Raw genomic sequence first — 21,194 nt, forward strand, 5'->3', positions numbered from 1 at the left:
CACACAAGAACAGAATTTTGAGTATACGATACAAAAAATTAACGACTTACATTTCGCTGTAACATGATTGTTTTTTAAATGAAAACTTTAAAATTATGTAAAAGTATGCATTTATCATTAATTTGAATAATTCGGTTTTTACTTGAAAACAGACTTTTGGATTCTCTTCTCACCAACAAGTTTCTCAATGTTAGGAGCGGTGCTTGATAATGCACAACAAATATCACTTTCCACTGCTAGCCGATTCCTCTGTTTCGACTTGATGTGCAATAAACATGAAAATCCACTCTCACACATGTATGTTGATGCAAAAGGCAAAAGACACTTGGCTGCATGCGAAGACAAGTTTGGATAACTGCCGATCATACTGGCCCAAAACTTTTCCATAGTAGACCGCTGGTACACGTCTTGTGCCGCCAAATCATTCTTGAGCTCCAAGAACTCCTCCTGCAGATCTTCTGGGACACTCTTAACATCTGCTGTAAATGGAATTCTGATAAAAGATAAATCATCCCTTGTCATGTCTATCTCCGGAAAGTATCGCTGAAATTCGTCCTGTAGCTTTCGTAGATGAATTACAATTTGCATTTGAATGTGTTTCTTTTCTCCTCGTATCGCATCCACAGCTGGAAATTGAACTAGGTTGTTAACTTGAACTCGCATGATCCATAGTTCCAATTTTTCAACAAAGGCCTTGATAATGCCTTGGTGAGAAAACAGATTTGCACCTTTACCCTGCAACTGAAGATTCAGTTTGTTTAAGATTCCAAAAATATCAACGAGGTATGCATGTTCTAATTCTGACTGTGTCAGCACATTTCGTAAATCGTCTTTTCCTCGATCCTGGAGAAATAAAGTTAATTCTTCTCTGAGATCAAATATTCTTTTCAGCATGTTTCCTGCTGACAACCACCTTACGGAAGTGTAAAACAGCAATAACTCAAAGTCGGAACCCATGTCCTGACACAGTTTTTTGAACAGCCTAGTGTTCATTGCTGATGATTTGATATAATTAACCACTTTTACCAATCCTTTGAAAATGATGTTAAGGTGATCAGGTAGTTAGTGTTTTAGTTGCCAATGCTTCCCTGTGAATAAAGCAGTGGACACCGGTTACCAATGGAGCACGCTGCTTCACTAATGCTTGGAAGCCTGATCTGGAACCCAGCATCGCAGGTGCACCATCGGTAGTAACGCCTACCAAATTTTTCCAATTGAGACCATTTGTTTCGAAGAAATTGTTGACAATTTCTAACACATCCTGAGCGGTTGCAGTGGTTTCAAGTTTCTTACAAAAGAGAAATTCTTCCTTAAAGGCCATCGGTACTATGTATCGCGCGAACACCATTAGCTGAGAGGACGGGGATACATCAGTTGTTTCATCCAACTGTATTGCAAACATTGGGGACTTCTTTATTTCATCAACAACTTGTTCACGGATGTTTTCTGATATTTCGTTGATTCGCCTTGATACTGTGTCATTAGATACAGATATATCATTTAGCTTTCTTGCTGCTTCCTCGCCGACAACCAGCCTTACCATTTCTTTTGCACAGGGAAGCACAAGCTGCTCGACAATCGTGTGAGGCTTTTTGGCTTGTGCGAGTTTATACGCAACAATGTAAGAAGCATGTACTGCATTGGTGGTCTTTTCGTGGAACTTACTGGACGAGTCAAGGCGCTGGCGTTTGAGACCTGATAATTGCCGCTCAAAGTAATTTTTATCCTTTTGCAACAAGTTGGGGTGACACTTTTCAAGATGGAGCTTCAGCTTGGCTGGCTTCATGGAATCATTTGTCAAGACGGCGTAACAAATAACACACTGTGGTAACTCTACATCACCTTTATTTTGACAAGTGAACCCAAATTTAATGTAGTCCTCTGAATATTTACGCCTAACATTCCTTCCCGCATTTTTTTGCTTGCTAATTAGTTTTAAAACTAGTAACTACAGCAGGAGTGGATTTTCAATTTTTGAAGACCCAATTGTTCCGACAAAAGTGTTGATGAAAGCCTTGTATTACGTAATAATACTGTATTTGCAATGCATAATCACCAAGTCAACTCAGTAGGCTTAACGGTTAAGGCAAAACCGATAAGATATAAGTTTTGTAACGGATGGTCAATTGTTTTTACAAACACATTTTTTATTAAATGTTTAATCATTTACATCCAACTATTTCCCGTTTATTAACAAATATTGCGGATGTCCTGTGGACCACCAAAAAGCCCTCATGGACCACCAGTTGAGAACCACTGCAATACGTGGATGCCGTGAAAAAGTGGAAAGAAGCAAACCTAAAAAGAGCTGAACAAATAGGACGTCGCATTATCATAACGGCTGCAGACGTCGTTGCACTGTACCCAAGCCTTCCGAGGTCACTGATCAAAGATGCAGTTTCCGAAGCGCTTTCGGAACAGGCTAAATTCAGCAGTAAGGGACAGACTCAACTACTGCACCTAACACTGTTTACCATCGACAATGTCGTAACGAAGTATGATGGAAAATATTACCAGCAAACCGAGGGAATAATAACCGGAGACAATCATTCGGTATCCATAGCTAATATAGCCCTTCACTATATCATAAAGAGCTTAAAAGGCACATTGCAGCAAGCACTAATTTTTAAAATGTTTATTGACGACATCATTTGGGTTGCAAGCGGGCCTGCTTCAAACCGACAAATACAAGCGGCGCTGACTATAGGACTAGAAAAATACAATCTTGAGCTAACGTTTCGCAGCCTGTGCACTGCAAAGAAAGATAAGCAGGTAGAATTTCTGGACGTAATGCATATCTGTTTTCCCCAAAATCCTTTCGGATTTATTTTGACTGATTTTGTGAAGCCAATTGCAATCAATCGTCTTTTTTTACACAGAACGTCCCATCATCCGCTTAACATATTCAAGTCCATTGTTGTTGGGGAGGCGAGGAGATTGCGAAGACTGAACGAAAATGATGAGCTCTATAATACCAGCTTGGAAAGACTGCAGCAGAAATGTATTCGCTCGCACTTTCCGAAAAATCTTGTAACAAACAACCTCAAATTGCCAAAACCTGGACTTGGGACATGACAAAGGCAACAAAGTCACAAACAAACAAGACCATAAAACTTGTATGGCCAACTGTTTTCCCTAAGTCCCTAAAGGTGTATGGAAAGGAAAGAAACCTACAACCAAATGCTTGCGTGGTTTACAAACGGCCAGCTACACTAGGACGAATATTAACCAACTACAGGCGCATTGCTTTGGAAGAGAGATACTCGAAGACAGCAGGGAGGTCCCATCCATGCAAACACTGCGGCCTTTGTGGGCATTACAGCAAGTTCAAATCAATGGTGAGTTGGTGACCGATACCACCACAATCAACACACTCGCTGGTGAAGTCCGTCTCATACATGTCGCGACTACGGCATTTATGTAGCTAATTGCAATGAATGCAATGCTTGCTATGTTGGCCAGACCAAGAACCAGTTTTCTGTACGATGGCGCGGACACAGAGCGACTTGGAAAACGTTTAATTACACCGAAAAGAATGACAAAGCAGCATAACTGCGACGACATTATGCAAGCAAACACATTTAAAACGGAAACCGGACATCGCTACTTGTTTCTGCATTACCTTTGTGGAAAGCCCTAAAAAAGAAAATTTAGACATGTGCGAGGCCAAATGGCAAAGGATATTAGACGCCCAAATAAATATTCAGGAAATGGTCCTGCCTCGAGTACGGTAAAAACTCCATCGGCACTCACCGCTGTTGTTATCTCCCTGCACGCGCCTACCTGTTCTACCCTTTGCGTCTTATCTTTATTTTTTTTCTCACTTGATCCGGTGCCAAGAGTTGCGCTGGTTTTGTTTTGAGGTTGGTTTACTGCTTTTAGTTTAATTTATTCATTTTAGCGTGTTTGTTTTAGCACTCATTTTCATATCGATTTGTATTTCGATTACAGGAACTGATGATGCCACAACATTCGATAAGTTTTTCACCAAAATTACACAGGTTCATTCCCACTCCACGAGACATGCTGATGGCGAGAACCTCTTTATCCCTAGATTTCAAACAACCCTCGGCCAAAAGTCTCTACATTACCGTGGTCCAATAATTTGGAACGATATTCCCACTAAAATTAAAAACCTTGGTTTACACTCTTTTAAAGTTCAATTTAAAGCCAACTTATTGCAAAACTATCAATGTTGAAGGTCAAACCACTATTGTTTACAAATATCAAACTATGTGCATGTTTCCTTGACTCCCTTATCAGTAGTTGGTTGTTTTACGTACAACGGTTCCTGTTTAATAAGCATATAATTTTGATAGTGCAATGCATAGTTTGGATTATTTGTCCTGTGTTTATTATTTTTTTTTATATATACATATATTATCTTTGTTATAACTTTGCTATGTGTTATTGTTGTCGGTTTTTGATCACTTTGACGTCTTTGATGATATGTTACGTCGCGGCTCCAATGTTTAACACCACACTGCCAATCCTACTGCATTGTCTTGTATTTTTTGTCTTCTTCAGCTCATTTCCATTACTTTTCTCTTTTATGCAACATAAAATCCTGTAACTTTATATGTTTAATTACGTTTTCTGGGGGGCATCTTGACTCGAAAACCGAAAGGTTAATCGATGCCTCCTTACCATCACTTTCCTGTTTAATTTCATATTTGCGCTCCCTGGTAAAAATAAACGATTTATTGATTGATTGATTGATTGATATAGGCGAAATATATATTCCTTTATTAAACCGACTGATTCTGTTTTACCAAGGATTTTATCGTCCATTGGTTTTACTGTATTATAGAGGTACTTACGTTTCCTTATGCAACAATTGCGGCAATATGTCACCAGCTGCAACATCTCTCATTGCCAGTAAAAAATTTGTTAACTTTTCACGTAAATTTTTTTTCGTCTGCAGTCTTGGCTAACTCGGGCTTTCTTACTATAAAAAGAGTGATTTGTTGGCCGTTGGTCTTTTGCCCTTTGGTAGGACGATAGGCATCCTGGAACTGAACAATTACATGGCGCCATCGCTTGATTGAAAATGCAAGTAAATTGGTTCAAAAGGTGCAAACTACAATCTACCGCGGTTTGTTTTGGCCAAAAAAACTAGAAGCGTTCATGCGTGTCCAATGAAAACGTAACAGTGGAAACAAGGTAGAGCTACTAACACGATAACGAGGATCTACCCCCAAAAGGACCTAATTTTCGGTAGGTGGCGCAATAGAGCATTCCGCGCCAACAAGGCGTATTATTGAAAGTGTACTTATATTATTTGGTCGTGGTGTGTAGTTTAATTATGTTGTGTTTGTTTCATAAAATGGAAATTAAATTCATTAATTGTCATGCAGAGCAATAGCGTTAAATTCATAAAATGGACATTAAATTCATAAAATGCACTAACTGTCATGTGGAGCTGCTGCAGCAGCGAGCTGACAGCAAAGTGAGTTGTTTTAAATTGCAAAGTAGTCGTTAAAAATCTAGCAAGAGAACTTAATTCATTGTGTTTATTATACAGATAAATAAATAAAATGAAGGTAATACAGTTAATTGTTAATTAGGAAATCTGTGTGCCAAATGATTTAACATAAATAGAAATGCTGTATATATGTTCAATTTTACAGATTTATGCCTTACCGGCAGTTTAGGGCCCTACCACACAGTAAGTGACCTGTTTATAATCATTACCATACAATGTGTTACTATTATATGTCTTATATTTCACAGACAAAATAAAATATCCCAAAATGCAAAGTAAGCAAAGTGGTGTAACTGAAATTTGGTGTAATTAATCCATCTATTGCATTATTATTTACAGATGGTTTCCCAGAAACAAATTTCATCATAGAAGTAAGACCGTTTTTTTTCAAATATGCCTGTTTAGAAAATAGATGACAACATTGTGTTTTTAGACTTAAGAAGAGTCCCATTAAAAAATAAAGTAAGTATGTGACATAACAGTGGATTTCAGTAAGGTGTTTGTGCCAATTGATTATGTCTATGATAGAGCTAATGACATCACCATTTTTGTAGACACCAAAACAGGACACCCCGGCAGAAAATGTAAGTTTTTGGAATTATTAATAACAGTTGGTTTCAGTAAGGTGTTTGTGCCAATTGATTATGTCCATGATAGAGCTAATGACATCGCCATTTTTGTAGGCACCAAAACAGGACACCCCGGCGGAAAATGTAAGTATGTGTGTATTATTATTAATAACAGTGGGTTTCAGTAAGGTGTTTATGCCAATTTATTATGTCTATGATAGAGCTAATGACATCATCATTTTTGTAGGCACCAAAACAGGACACCCCGGCGGAAAATGTAAGTATGGTAAAAGCTCTTTAAGTGTAAAGTTTTTTGAAACTGTTGCTGTGCTTTGCAGAAAGAAGAGAAATAAAATGAAGAAGTTGTTTATGGTGTCTTTTTTGAAAGTTTTAAAGTAAAGATAACAATGCACTGGTGATCACAACAGTGATTGTTAAAGTGTCTGCATAATGTGTTCCATATACACAAGTTCTTTGGCAGTTATGTTTATGATGAAAAGATAACAATATTTAGGATTTTATTTACTAATATGAGAACTTATGTAAACTATCGTAAGAATTCCAACCACACCCATGGGGCTCTCATTTGTGGTCGTTGGAATTTTTGATAACCCAGACGCCTCGCCAGTAGCCCTATGAAACTGGGGGTTTGTAGTACAACCACGCCTGTTGAGCGTGTAAGCCTTGGGTTTTTTAACTGCCCGCCGTCGTTAACGCCTTCTGATCCGACGCCGACGGGTTGTTACGTATGCAAATGCACACCGCGTCGGAGCATACGAAGAGAAGCGATTTTTAGAGCTCGCCCCGACGCGAGAAGTGCTTGCTACGACGGCCCGATCGAGTAGAAATCAATCCTACTTCGTCGGGGCGTCGTAACTATGGGGCGCCGTTTATAAAAATATCAATGACATTTCTAAAAAGCCTTTTTTGCCCAAATAATGAAGCCCTTTGTAAAAATATGCATGTGTAAAGAACCACGTCATTTTGATTTAGCTATATCAGAATGGGAATGCCATTCCGATTTAGCTATATCAGAACGGGAATAACAGTTCCATTCCGATTTAGCTATATCAGAACGGGAATGTCATTTTCATTTCGATTTAGTTAAATCAGAACGGGAATAACATTTCCGTTCCGTTTTAGCTATTTCAGAACGGGAATGCCATTCCGATTTAGCTAAATCAGAAGAGGAATAAAATTTCCGTTCCGATTTAGCTAAATCAGAACGGGAATGCCATTCCGATTTAGCTAAATCAGAACGGGAATGCCATTCCGATTTAGCACTGAACCATGACGAACTGAGTGATGGACCGGACCATAATAACCAACGGGGTGTAAGGACTTAAATTACATGCAACGTTTCGGGGTTTGTCTAATTCGCAACCGGTCAGAAATCTGCTGTTAGTTGACAACTGTAACATATTATTTAATTGCAATCAATTAGGTTAGGAGAGGTAAATACAGTTAAACATTAGCAATGCAATGAACGAACGGTGTGGATAATCTCGGTTCCAAAACCAGAAATATGGAACGTGGACGTCGTAGAGGCGGACCTGCATGTGTTTTATTATGGTTAGTTTGGTAACATCCATGCAAGAGCATTTTTTTTATTTTCTTTATTCTACTTCAAGGGAAGGCCAAAAAAGCAAGTTCCGATGGACAGGTTGTTGGAACTTTTGCAACTTAAAGTCTCAATTACAAAAATTGCAAAAATCTTGGAAATTTCCCGACCAACCCTAAAAAGGGTTATGAGAGAAAACGATGTGGATATTAATCAGTACAGGTATATCATGAACTTTGTTTTGGTTCTAAATGAGTATACTGTATCTGATCAATGTGTATACACAGGTTCAAAAAGTACATTTTCTCAAGGTCGGGTATTTATTTTGCAGTTCGTTGACCAATAATGAGTTGGATGATGTAGTCCGCAACATAAAACAAAACCACCCAGCAGCTGGAGAGGCAATGATGAAGGGTCATCTTCAATCACAGGGTATACGTATCCAAAGAAAAAGATTGCGTCAGAGTCTTCACCGAGTTGATGGCGAGGGGATCCATGCAAGACAGCTGACTACAATAAGCAGAAGGACCTACACTGTTCCGTGTCCTAATTATATTTGGCACATAGATGGAACACATAAGCTCATAAGATGGAAATTTGTCATACATGCAGCTATGGATGGCTTTAGTCGTCTCATTACATTCTGCCACTGTTCAACCAATAACAGATCATCTGTAGTGTTAAAATTGTTTAAGGAAGCTGAAGCAAAATATGGTTTACCATTACATGTTCGATCCGACTATGGAGGAGAAAATGTGCAAGTGTGGAATTACATGCTAGAAAAGCATCAGAACTATCATGCAGTTATTACTGGAAGCTCTGTCCATAACCAGCGCATTGAAAGGTTCAACCGTGATATAAACACACAAGTTGTAAATAAATTTTACAATGACTTTTTCTTTCTTGAAGAAAGTAATTTGCTTGACCCAACAAATGATACAGATTTGTTTTGTTTACATTTTGTGTTTTGCCACATCATTAATAAGCGAATCCAGGAGTTTGTTAATGCTTGGAACAAGCACAGTCTTTCCACTGAAAAAAATTGCACTCCTGAACAGTTGTTTCATCTTAACTTACATTTACTTCAACTGCAAACTTTAAACGATACTGGTAAAATAGATAGTGAGGATATTGTATGCCCAGGTACAAGTTCTGTTGAAGTAGACGCTATTCCCCATTTACCACATGAATGTGTGAGTGAGCTACAGGACCTATTGCAGCAAAACTCTAATCTAGATGGAATTATTTTGTATAAAAATGCAGTCAATAAAACGTTGGAATATTTAATCCGGACACAACACAATGCTTTGGTAGTGTAAATTTGATGCATGAACTAATGTAACAGTTTTTTGATTTGCATGTTTTGAAAACAATACAAAAATGTGCCAGCAAGATGTCATTTATTTCGGGTTTAAATCCAGGTAGTGACCAGAAAAGCACTGGCTAAAAAAGATCAAAAACAAAAGAACACCCAACTAGCCATTTCAAAGGATCCAAAATATCAGGGTAGATTTGTGTTATATTTCAGTTAAGCAACACCAAATCCGGGGGAATTCAGGATTGCAAAATCCATTGCTTCTTTGAAGTTTTCATACTTGCTGTATCTTGTGGGTACAGTCAATATGTTCGCACAAGTGTTTGCCAAAGGGTACATAGACTCGTTCGAGAACTCAATGGATGGAGTTGGAGAAAAACCAAGAGGAGGCACTTGATCTGCCCCAGTTGCAAATATTAAAATTTCTTTTATTGAACATAAGGATTCCCCATCTGAAATGAAAGTCGAAACACAAGTCATGTGTTGTATGCTAATGTGCTGAATGTGAATACCTTCAACATCCAGTATGTAATCCCTCCAGAAGGAAACCGCCCGATTTTCCTGGCATCTTTCGTTGCTTCCAGGTTCTGATAGATTTAAATTGATGAAAATTGAGTCAACAATTTCTATGCCACTCAATGGTTTATTGTTTTGCCACAGAAAAATATCCTCAAATCCATTTGGTGCCAATTTTGCCTTATGTAGCAAATTATGTGTCATTAGACCAAGTCTAAACCTTGAAATAAACAAAAACCTCTTACTGTCTCAGTAATATAAATCATTGCTTTTAAGCCATACCTGGCCAATAACTCGGTAAGGCGATCCTCTGTATAAAATTTAATTGCTTTTTCAACAATGTCATTTTTGCATGACAGGTCCTTCACAAATGTAATGGAACCACAAATAGACAAGAAATCATCCATATCTGACAATGCCACATTTAATTCCTCTACTGTATCAGTATTTTTGATCTGTTGACAAGTTGAATTTATCTTACAAAGTTGACAGTTTAACATACAAATACTATACAATTGAATTAGCGCTTACTTTTGTTAACTTGGAAAACAAGACAGGGTCATTTATGGTTGCAAGAGCGTCCAAAAAATTTCTTGATCTATCAAGAACTTGATCATACAATAACTGGGAAAAAAAGCGTGGAGCAGGCCCACCATGAATGATTGAAAGGGAGATAATACACCCATACACATAATACAGGTCCTTGGCAATTGCTATAAAATAAACACAACTATTAATTTGGTAGTATTTTTCATTCTTAATTTGCTTCAATATATCGTAACAAAAGTACACATTTTACAAAGTTGTTTGCTAATCAACAAACTGTAGAACTAAGGTATATCTAATGTACTATTATGTACCTGTTTCACTTCTTGTGAGAATTTTTGCTGTTTCATTTCCTTCAAATATTATGCTGTTTGCCACAGCTTGCATTACTAATCTTAAAAATTCTCTGGTAGGTCCACCTGCATCTACAGCACCCTCAGACTGGCCAATATCATCACTAAATTTCACACTCATTCTTGCATTAGCACAAAAACTTTTTCGCTTTATGGCACGGACAGCACAGTCCAGAACATTTTGGCGATTGACATTAAAGAAGTTTACTTGACTTTCATCGATGCTGTCTCTAATACACCTTATAGACTCATGAGCAGATAATTCCTCAACTTGGCACCTTCAGAAACACAGTTAATTAACCTTCTTTGTACCAAATATTGCTACCATGTGTCAAATTCCAAACTCATCGAAAAAACTAACACTGAAACATGTACCTATCTTTGTTTGGGGTTTCTAGCAATGAAGCCTCAATTGCCTCTTGAATCAGAGTGTCCTCATCAATTTCCTCAGATATCAAGTTTACATAATCCCTAACAACATAAGTGCAATTTGGTAACCAATACACAAACATACCTGAAGTTATTTTGTTGTGTGCAAGTCAATTTTAGTAATTACAAATAACCACAAAAAATTAAGAGATAAATTTAAGTGTCCACTTACATGTACAAAGAAGGTGTCTGACATGTGCCAGGTTTGGTATTTGAGCACTCCTGTAAACACAAAATATTTTTGCAATAAAAAATAATTTGAAATGTTAGAAAATCTAACTAGAAAGTTTTGCTCACCCCACGCTTGAAATCTTCATCTAAAACTGAATTATATTTGTGTGTTTTGAACATGTTTTGTCACCTTTCTGCAATAAATTTATAAAATTGTCATTCCCTATTGTTTTATGATTGTTAATTTGACATTTACATACTCATATTACCTCAACAGTTTTTTCTGTCAAAAGATTCATGGAGGATTTCAAAAGTTGGTGTTCTTTTTGTACAGTGACGTAAATAATGCTTTTACCGAGTGAAAGCACTGCAGCAGCATCCCATCTAAATGATTCACTTACTTTTGGCTTAACAAGTACTTTCAAACCAGGCAAATTGCTGAGATAATCAAACTGTAGTAAATCTTTTGACAATAATGGAATCTCTCTTCTTACTTCCTGTTCAGACCAGCTGTTACTTATTGAAATCTTTGCAACTAACCCAATAGCAGCAAGTTCACTTCTGTTTTTTCCTCTTGGTATTTTAAACGCAATGTTGTGCGAGTTGTTTTGTACTTGCTCCATTATATTTGCAGGTATGCAAATTATAGTTCGGGTGTAATACATTGTTTTTGGTTTTGTTCGTCTTCTACCTCCTTTTACTGCGGTTGGCACATACCTAGATCCTCTTTGTTTTGTGCACGAGGGTAGTGAATGTTTGTAATCCTGCCAAACATTTTTATTTTTTTCAACAAAACCAACCCAAATAGCCGAATTAACCGAATGAAAAACACTAACTGTCATATACAAAACTACCTTTCTAAAATCGTCATCATCACTGTCAGATTCTATAAACAACAGCTTTGTTGCTTCATTTCCACCAGGCCTTGTCACCTAATTTAAAGTACAACATGTTTAAATGATAATGCTAGTGATTATATACATTTAAATGCAAAAAATACCTACAGGGCACAAAGTTTTTATTTGTTTTAATTTTTAAGGTGTCAAATACTGAATGATATTAATCCAACAAGAACCATTTGGGAGTGTAAAAATGTTTGGCCTAAAGATAACTTATTTTTGTATGGGTGTTACCTAATGTAAATCAAATGGCAGAATTGAAATTTAGTTTACTTTTGATGGTTGTTCATGGTTGGGTGTCACTGGTCCAATTTTATCAGTTGTGGAAGAGCATGTTGGAGAATCCGAATTGTTGGTTACAGTACCAATAATTGCTGCAGCAAAGTCACCTACAGCTTTTTTTATGTGCTCTTGCAGGTTTGCATCCATATTATCGTTTCGCCCAAAAAAACGAACTGAAACAAATCCTACGTGATAACGAGTACCTTCTATGTTACACCCACCGGGAGTTCACATAAAAATATTTTTTTTCTGGTTTTGGAACCGAGATTTTTCACGCCGTTCGTTCGCTGCATTGCTGATGTTTAACCGTATTTGTCACTATCAGTCCTAACCTGTTTGGTTATATTTTTTATAAAATGGTACAGTTGTCAATGAACAGCTGATTTCTGAACGAAATCAGAAACGTAGCATGTAATTTAAGCCCCAACACCCTGTTGATTATAATGGTTCGGTCCATCACTTAGTTCGTCATGGTTCAGTGCTAAATCGGAATGGCATTCCCGTTCTGATTTAGCTAAATCGTAATGATTTAGTTAAATCGGAATGGAAATGTTATTTCTGTTCTGATTTAGCTAAATTGGAATGGCATTCCCTTTCTGATATAGCTAAATCGGAATGAAAATGTGACTCTCGTTCTGATTTAGCTAAATCGGAATGGCATTCCCGTTCTGATTTAGCTAAATCGGAATGAAAATGTTATTCCCGTTCTGATTTAGCTAAATCGGAATGACATTCCCTTTCTGATTTAGCTAAATCGGAATGAAAATGTTATTCCCGTTCTGATTTAACTAAAGCGGAATGGCATTTCCGTTTTGATTTAGGTAAATCTGAATGGAAATGACAACAAATATTTTTACAAACGGCGCCCCATACGTAACCGCATTGGGACCTCGTGGTGAAAAACAACTTTGTTAAATTTATAAATTTTAGACTGTAGTCGAGTTTGTTTGTTTCAATTTAAGTTTTTTTTCAATTGTGTACGCAAAATGTCGCTATGTAACAGTGGTTCCCAAACTTTTACATATTTTTTTCAAAACGGTCCCTTTGCCATTATAAAAACGAAAGTTGATTGCAGGATTTTAGCTAGTTATGCAAAATTGCGCAAAAAAATCATCCAAAAACAGCTGATGACATCACAGACAAGACAAAAAGCATTACGATTGTGCGCGAACAATTGCATTTTTGATAGTTGTCATGCAATAAAGGCTATTGTTTGGCAATGGAGACAGTCGATTCTAAATTTTAATTTGATTTATACTTATTTAGTGGCACAAATGAGAATTATAGAATTACTTCAACCGCTTCGCGGTCCCCCAAAAATTGCCTCACGGACCTCTAAAGGTCCGCGGACCCCAGTTTGGGAACCGCTGCTATATAACCAATGGCAGTTTAGACTGATATGTGAAAAACTGGTTTTACTGCAACAAGAAGTGATGGTGTTGTCATTTATGCACGAGAATAACTCAAGGTAATTATTACAAACACCTCAATAGTAAAATAATCCTTAGATAATAATTAAAACCACTGGCAGACGTGTATGGGTGGATGAGATGTTCAAAGAAAGAGACACAAAATCTGAATTGATTTTGGTTGATGAACTGCTTGCCCGAAGTGATGAAGAAAAATTTCGACAATATGCCGCTAGGATGACACTAAAACAATTTTATGACATATTGCAGCAAGTAACGCCAGCTATAGAAAAACAGCATACAAATTTTCGGAAACCAATCAGTCCAAAGCAGAGATTGATTTTAACACTGAGGTAATTTTTGCTTTCTGCATAGTTTTTTCATTACAATAATAATTGTTTGATTTATTATCAGGTTTTTGGCAACTGGTTCATCGCAAAAGCAGCTTTCGTACTCATTGCGAGTTGGACATACAACTGTAGGAGTCATACAAAACAAAATTAAATTGGACATAAAAAATGAATACCTGGAATTTCCCACCCTTTTCGTTACCAAACCCGCTGCCAAAGTTTACGAAAACCTTATCCAAGCACTCAGAACCTAGGGAAAAAAACTATAAAGAAGACGAATTTGAATTACTTTTTAATATAAAACTTCAAACCTCAAATGAAAGCATATCTTCGGTGAAGGCGACATGAATTTATTTCTCCCGTAACAACTTTCATCGCATGAACCGTCGCAATTAACCTTAAATTTACGTGAAAACTTGAAATTACATATAATTATTTTTTCTTTTACTTATTTTTCTTTTTTGTCTCTCGCCTAATGCAGATTTTTATAGTTGCGCATAGGAAGGAGACGACAGACATTACAAGATCGGTTTGTCGTCACTTGTTGAGGCGGGGTGGGGCCTCTACATAGATGTGAAAAGAAGAGAAATATCCATGTCGAGACAGACCCATTTGCAATCGACCGAAGTGGCGAGGTCGAGGCCAGATTCAACCCTGGCCTCCGTCGCCAAGAAATCTATCAAGTTCTTGTTGGGCGAGGTTGCAAAACGAAACAGGTGCCCCTCATCATCTGAAAGCAGACCAACATTATACAAATCATTGCTGCGATTCCAACGACGTGAACATTTGTCTGTGTTTTGATGTCGTTTTCCGCAGGATTTTTTGAAATGTCGGGAAATAAATAAATGCTTACTAAAAATGTTTTTGTGCCTTATTGTTGACTGCCATAATAGATAGGATTATGTCGACATACGTTCGCCACTTTTTTGCTGTACACTAACAATTTACAAACAAAATAAATGTTTACGTACCAACTGATTCGTAACGCATCTCAAAGTTAGATAATGTATTATTTGCAATGGCATTGCAGGCATTTAACTGAATATTTTTGGGCCGCATATTCTCTATTGTCACAGAGGTGGATAAACAATAGGTATGCGACCTTTATATGAGCGTTTACCTTTATATCAAAAGATTGCTGATAAAGAACTACACTTTCAAATGTATATTGATCCAGAAGTCGTTCGTGTTGCCAGCCAGAACAATACTCACAATTTATCTGCAAATAGATTTCGTACTTTTAGTTTGCATAATGGATCGATACAGGCTGATGTACAGACAAAGGCGCATTGTAGTCATAAAACAACTCGACGAACGGAACAATGCAGTACAACTTGCGACTGAGAGTCGAGTTCGCAGACCTCAAATTGAAGCAGATAATTATTTTGAAGACACTGATTTTTCGACTCGGCAAGTAGTTTTATTACACGCAACACCAAACCAGTTAAAAACATGGGTTTGAACAAGGTTCATGGAAGTACTGCAGTAACTGTTCTTCTTTGCTGCAATGTTCAATGTCACCTTCTTTAACTCTAAATCGTGCTACGTCTTGTTTCAATTGTCCTCGTCAATCATCGATATATCCCGTGCCAAATTATCGTGAATGGCCTCCAAAACTTTCATGTCTTACCACGGAAGACGAAAGAAGTTTATGGAGGAAATACAAGAAAGTGCAACATGGGTATCGTTGTAAAGATGGAATGTTTCGATTAAAACTAAAGACCAGCAGTCCGAAATACGCCATGAACAACATTGCCGATGTTAACAGAAGATCATTCCTTCTCGATGTACATAATTGGCTGATGACCCGAAAAACGCCAACAAGGATTACTGATTGAACGGTCAAACATTACTCATTGATTTTAAGTGTGCGATTTTGGCCACCTTTACTGGAAAAGAAATTCGTGTGAGTCATCCTATTCTGCCGGTACATGTCATATGAGCATGTAAAAAGCCTTTTTTTGTCACAGAAATATCAAATGTCATGGACCTTGGCCAAACTTTTGAAAACAAATAATTCGATTTAAATACGATCGTTGGATCTTTAAGAGGATCACGGAAGCAATTGATTCAGCTAAAAATGGGTTGTCCTCCGGCAAGAGCTTTAGACTCAACGCACTTTTCGCCAACGTATTGGCAGTGGCAGAATTGTTTTTTCAATAGACTATACTTCTCGGTTGGGTTTACCATATGTTTTCATCACAATAAGTCCTTATGAGTGGACATTTCCTCAATGTGCTTGGTTATAAGAACAAATTGGTTGTGATCCAACATACCAGCTTTGTGGGAAACAATGCATGTTGCCCACGTACTTAAACAGGGGTGTATCTACGAAAAAACGAAATATAATTGGCGTTTTGAATTTCAGCAACGCAGCACGTTACATGTTCATCTTGTTGCCTGGTTTTAGGATAGAAAGAAAATCGACATTTCTCGCATTGGGAGCTTCTACAAGAGTTGATAATGAAAAATTGGCAAAGGCCGTTTATCGACATCAGAAGAGCAACGCAACTTCGCACGGGATGATCTTCAGATACGAAGCTGCTCACGTTGATGAATCGAACAAACTTATGCTAAAATGTTTCCCAATGGACGAAGATTTGATGATTCGTGGTTTCACTATACTACGTTGCCCGCTACGTAACAAAATATAAAGTATTGTACATGAATATTTTCTTTGAAAAGGACAGCTTGCTTAATGCAAATGATCTTGCTTTCAACGCAATCTTTCGATTCTTTTTGCAACACCGACAGAATTGCAGCACATTTAAAGCATTTTTAGATGACAGTTTCGATTGCGACACAGTGCATATTGCGTTTTTTTGCAGTCGCCTTTACATGATTTGTCAAGCATAAATTAATGTTTGAAAATATTAAATCTAAATGTCATAGATGAAGCTTCTATAATGTCCATCCAGACAATGCGACATATTTTGACATCGCCTTCCATAAACCAACTAAGTGTTTTCATAAGAGACGACTATTCCTACAAAAAAAGAAATTGCAGACGCTTTAAGACCACTGGTCAGCTTGGTTGTACTTATTTACACAAATCATGCTGCGTATCGAGTAAATGCAATTATAGTTGATGAGAAATCTAGAGGGCCTACTCAACCTGTCTACGAAAGAATGCTGGTGAGATTAAATGAAAAGCACGACAAAAAAGAAGTATTGTAAATGGTCGTATTGGCACAATAGAATCGCGAGTTTGATCTCTACTCAAAGAACGTATTCAGGGCACTCGATGCACAAATCGCCAAAAATCTCTCAGAATCACTTTCAACGAAAAGTGAAAAATGGTCACAACTTGTATGACGAAGTCTGTGAAACTACACTTGAAATCTAAAGTACCACATAAACCCATACATTTGGCGAAAAACATTTGGATTGAAGTGGCATCAAAATTAGCACTAGGAACATACAAAAAGCACACTTTTCGTACCTAGAAATCTCATTTAAGCATCTGCAATGGCTACAGCAGTGCTGGATTAACCTATAAGCAATATAAGCACGTGCTTAGGGCATCAAGTAACGAAGGGGCACCACAGAAATGGTTTCTAGGTAAATTATTGAATCTAACAAAAAATACAACTATATTCAAAATGTAAGGAAATAAGTTCTGTTTATAAAGCGAGAAAATCAAATAAAATAACTGACAAAAGGGATTGATTGCATGCTATATGACGTAACAACGTTGTGTTGTGTTAAAACCTGAAACAGTGAAGACTCATGGGTGCCCAACCCGTCGATCGCGATCGACTGGTCGTTCTCGGACTGATATCAAGTCGACCGCGAGGGATTCAGAAAATTATTTAAAATGCTTCTTTTGTAATGCGTTTTTAGGGAATGTTGCCCTACATAGATGACTTTATTGTGAAAGTTATTCATTAGGATTGGTTGATATGTTCACACCACAAATACTCAGTCGACGCTTTACGTCGCAAAAGTAATAGTTACGTCACAAAAATAATAGTTACAGTAGTAATGGTTACTTTGTGCTGGTACTTTTTCTATTATCAAGATTAGCATCGGATGAATTATAAAAAAATAAGTTCAATGCAGTGTAAAAAGTCACACCCAAACCACGATAAAAAACGTAAAACAGGGCTCGGAAAATGCGAGTTTTCCTTTGGTAATACACACATAGTCTTGCATTATCTTGTTAGTTTGTATTGGTATGGTAGATCCCGAGAGTTGGACTACCTCAAACGTCGATCTTGAGTCAAAAAGATTGGGCACCCCTGGTCAAGACAGTAAGGAAATGAATGCTTAGTTAATAGCATGCTGTTCGAAAACATATTCGCGTATGTGGCAAACGTAAATTAAACACGACGCTAATACTAGTATGTTTTGCAATTGGTCAGCAGTGCTGAGACTGGGGAAGGCAGCAGCAAAATTAGGCGTTTTTAATTGAGTTTTGAAGTATTTCTGACATTCTGAAACAAATCTGCCAGTTTAATATCAGCTAAGCTTATAGTCTATTACCCTTGCTGTATATTATGTTAAAATCGAAATCTCGATAAAGAATTTTGTTTTTACGTTTATATTTCGAATTAAAAATGATGTAAGGGGCACCAAATTGTTTTAGTGCTTAGGGCCTCTAATGGTGTTAATCCGGCCCTGGGCTACAGGATCCTTTTTCGAGAAGACCCTAAACTTTACAATATCACATCTCATATAAAAATCTTTGGGCACGACAAGTCAAGTCAATATTTTATTTGTATTGTCACATCAACACCACAGTTCCATTGTTGAACAGTTAAGAAGACAGCAAGGACACCTGTAAGATTTCTTGCCTGTAGTGGCGCCAAGCTGTTATGTACGGGTACCGGGAATATCGTCCTGGCATTGCTATTGACGCAACAATGACGTTGTGACGTCAAATCCATTGTGGTGCAATTACCTTGTGCGAGACCGCATTGTTTGCGTTTATTAGTGTCTGCTTTATGTGCTGACCGCATGAAAGTGATTATGTTATAGGTAACTAACTGGTATGTGTTTCTTTCTATGTAAATAAGGAAGTTTACTGATAATATGCCAACTGTTGACGGATATATTTAAGCTGTGTAAAGACTTGAGTTACTGGTGAGCATTCTGTGTTATTACGATTTGCCTGTACAGTACCAGTTATTGACAACACGTTGTCTATTGCAGCGAACCCAAGTTGGACCTGCATACATTGTGTTGTGCATTATACTGTTGCAACCCGGTTTATTTACCGGTAAGTTGGTGTGCCTAATAGCGTCGTTATTTATGCTTTACTTGAATGCATAAATATACCGCAACCATTACTGTGGGCAAGATTCAATTGGTCATTAACCTGTGTATCTGTGCGACGAAGTGGCTCGGCTGCATTGAACGCCGTGCTTGTAGTCAACCTGTGATAAACCTGTGATCGCTTATAGTCAACCTGTGATGTTGCTTCTTACTGTACATATGTTTGTCACACGTATGATGTCGCTATTGCTCGTTCTGATTTTCACTTGTGGCGTTTCTTTGCAGAAAACCGCGTTTATTGCGCGCATCATTCAACCTTGATCCAATAAAATTCTGTTGCTCGCACTGGCAGTTAATCCAGGCACTGCACTAAAGGTGCGACGCTACAACACCGAAAAAAACCGCGGGTTATCGACTCAAGTGTCCTGTTATTTGAATGTTGGTTGAAATCCGTTTTCTGGGTGTTTTTTGCCGTAGGATCGCAACCGACCGCACGAACCTGACGGGGTAGTAGTTGAACCCGCGGGTTCTGCTGGCCAAATGAAACCCGCCTAAACGGAAACACCAGCTCGGTTCCTCGGAACGTTTCCTGTGATCCCGTAGGCAGACCCGGGTGTCCCGAGGACACTTCGTTGCGACGATGGGAATGTTGCCGTCGAGCATCTCCTCCTCTGCGTTCGTTTGATCGATGGCGAGATCTCAGATGGAAGTTCGCTTCAACACGTATATATGCCGACGTGGGCCGACTTACAACTGTGATTCCAAATCCGTTCGCTTTTATCATTTGTGTTATTTTGGACTAACACAATAGCTTGTAAATACTAAATTAACTTTACAAAACGCGTTCGTCACAACTGGTTATTCATTAAGCCCTTCGTAAATCTTTAAATAACATTGAACGTTTAGGCAAGGATCTACACCGTTCAGGCACAGATTTGTGTAGCTAATTTACGTGTTTTTAAGCATTGCCCAATCAGCAAGTGAAATCATCATTCCAGTTCAGCGACATAGAGAAAAGGAAATTACAAGATCGTGAGCATCGTCCTGATTTGTTCCCACGAAGAACGGGGTCACTGGGCCACAAGTTATCGCTGCAACGACAAATTGCCCTTAAACCTTTGCAACAGCACCCCGAAAAGGAAACCTCGACCGAATCTGAACGAACCACTATTGAGAACTCTTAAACCAAACAGACGACCCCATATTTGAAATTAATAAAATGTGTGGTGCCGATTACAAAAAGTTATAGGCTGTAATTTACTGGTTCGGTTCCGGTTTTGGTCCAATGCCAAACAAGCTGAATATTTGAACTGCTTTGAGATTAAAACCCCTATTTTAGACAGTGGTTCACAATAAACGCTGTTGTTATCAAAACTTTAATAATAATACGCGACCCACACAACATGGCTCGTTTCAACATGCTTATACTTTCAACATGAACTGGTAGTCCTCAGGTTTCAAAATGTTGGCGACCCTGCTTTAGAAGAACAAAATTTATTTTCTCAAAATGATGTTTGCAAAGACATGAAATGTTTGCTTAACAACGAGCCTTGTTAAAATTTATAGTTTATTGTAAAGAGATGAGATGTCTTTGTTTATTTTTAAAAATTACCGTTGGCACCTTGCAAAGAAACTTGTTTCAAAAACTGTTTAACTCATTTTAATGACAGAAATTTTCTACTGCCAAACACCTAATTGATCCTTGATGTAATGACCACTTCACAACGTTGTTTATCCTACTAATTAGTGTCCTAATTTAGTAATTACTTAGTGCTTAAAAGCCTTTTGGTACAAAGGTCTTTTTGCAGATGCCCAGTTACATTTCACTACGTGAACAACAGTCCCGCATTTTTGTTGTGTATTAGCAAGGATACTTGATAATGTGATGTTTAGTACTATGATATACTAGCAAGTTCTTAAGGCCGAGTGTAACGGACAGTAACGCTCCCCAATAGCAAAAACCTTTCCCGCCGATGTAACCATAGCACCATACCTCTATTGTTACGACATACCTGCCAACCTTGTGTGTGTCCTACTTTTACGGTTTCCTTTTGTTTCCACACGTGTAGCCTAGTTAGTGTTTCAGCAGTAT

The 21,194-nt window shown here is 37.8% G+C and overlaps 4 protein-coding genes and 2 long non-coding RNA genes across 6 annotated transcripts; 1 reads left to right on the top strand and 5 right to left on the bottom strand.

Moving 5' to 3' along the window:
• Positions 1-1,054: 1,054 nt before the first annotated feature.
• Positions 1,055-1,589, bottom strand: LOC145232599 (protein FAM200C-like). The gene has a single exon (XM_080097260.1). It carries the CDS (start codon positions 1,541-1,543, stop codon positions 1,055-1,057), a length of 489 nt encoding a protein of 162 aa, XP_079953386.1. The 5' UTR covers positions 1,544-1,589.
• A 5,683-nt stretch (positions 1,590-7,272) lies between these two features.
• Positions 7,273-9,007, top strand: LOC145232501 (uncharacterized). The gene is made up of 3 exons (XM_080097138.1): positions 7,273-7,626; positions 7,686-7,837; positions 7,947-9,007. Exons 1-3 carry the CDS (start codon positions 7,612-7,614, stop codon positions 8,932-8,934), a joined length of 1,155 nt encoding a protein of 384 aa, XP_079953264.1. The 5' UTR covers positions 7,273-7,611; the 3' UTR covers positions 8,935-9,007.
• Positions 8,999-11,068, bottom strand: LOC145232600 (G2/M phase-specific E3 ubiquitin-protein ligase-like). The gene is made up of 7 exons (XM_080097261.1): positions 10,947-11,068; positions 10,721-10,816; positions 10,307-10,623; positions 9,978-10,159; positions 9,729-9,901; positions 9,443-9,666; positions 8,999-9,382 (listed from the first exon to the last, which is right to left on the bottom strand). Coding segments are annotated over exons 1-7 (1,233 nt in total). The 5' UTR covers positions 10,949-11,068; the 3' UTR covers positions 8,999-9,143.
• Positions 11,069-11,091: 23 nt separating this feature from the next.
• LOC145232601 (uncharacterized) lies at positions 11,092-12,784 on the bottom strand. The gene is made up of 4 exons (XM_080097262.1): positions 12,118-12,784; positions 11,800-11,877; positions 11,215-11,709; positions 11,092-11,139 (listed from the first exon to the last, which is right to left on the bottom strand). Exons 1-4 carry the CDS (start codon positions 12,271-12,273, stop codon positions 11,092-11,094), a joined length of 777 nt encoding a protein of 258 aa, XP_079953388.1. The 5' UTR covers positions 12,274-12,784.
• A 742-nt stretch (positions 12,785-13,526) lies between these two features.
• Positions 13,527-14,746, bottom strand: LOC145232516 (uncharacterized). Its single transcript, XR_013860909.1, has 2 exons — positions 14,062-14,746; positions 13,527-13,778 (listed from the first exon to the last, which is right to left on the bottom strand). It is a non-coding gene; the product is annotated as an uncharacterized LOC145232516 (long non-coding RNA).
• A 533-nt stretch (positions 14,747-15,279) lies between these two features.
• LOC145232512 (uncharacterized) lies at positions 15,280-16,757 on the bottom strand. Its single transcript, XR_013860905.1, has 2 exons — positions 16,270-16,757; positions 15,280-16,213 (listed from the first exon to the last, which is right to left on the bottom strand). It is a non-coding gene; the product is annotated as an uncharacterized LOC145232512 (long non-coding RNA).
• Positions 16,758-21,194: the final 4,437 nt, after the last annotated feature.

Source organism: Phallusia mammillata, chromosome 6 (genome assembly GCF_965637545.1).
Source record: "Phallusia mammillata chromosome 6, kaPhaMamm4.hap1.1, whole genome shotgun sequence".
Taxonomy (NCBI): Eukaryota; Metazoa; Chordata; class Ascidiacea; order Phlebobranchia; family Ascidiidae; genus Phallusia; species Phallusia mammillata.

Coding starts and splice junctions, on each gene's coding strand:
- LOC145232501 (XM_080097138.1), top strand. Junction 7,838..7,946: donor GTGGATATTAATCAGTACAG/GTATATCATGAA, acceptor TTTATTTTGCAG/TTCGTTGACCAATAATGAGT.
- LOC145232600 (XM_080097261.1), bottom strand. Junction 10,160..10,306: donor TCTCACAAGAAGTGAAACAG/GTACATAATAGT, acceptor TTTATTTTATAG/CAATTGCCAAGGACCTGTAT. Junction 9,902..9,977: donor TGTTTTCCAAGTTAACAAAA/GTAAGCGCTAAT, acceptor ACTTGTCAACAG/ATCAAAAATACTGATACAGT.
- LOC145232599 (XM_080097260.1), bottom strand. CDS start 1,543: ATGGTAAGGCTGGTTGTCGGCGAGGAAGCAGCAAGAAAGCTAAATGAT.
- LOC145232601 (XM_080097262.1), bottom strand. CDS start 12,273: ATGGATGCAAACCTGCAAGAGCACATAAAAAAAGCTGTAGGTGACTTT. Junction 11,878..12,117: donor ACCATGAACAACCATCAAAA/GTAAACTAAATT, acceptor ACTTTAAATTAG/GTGACAAGGCCTGGTGGAAA. Junction 11,140..11,214: donor TGACAGAAAAAACTGTTGAG/GTAATATGAGTA, acceptor AATTTATTGCAG/AAAGGTGACAAAACATGTTC.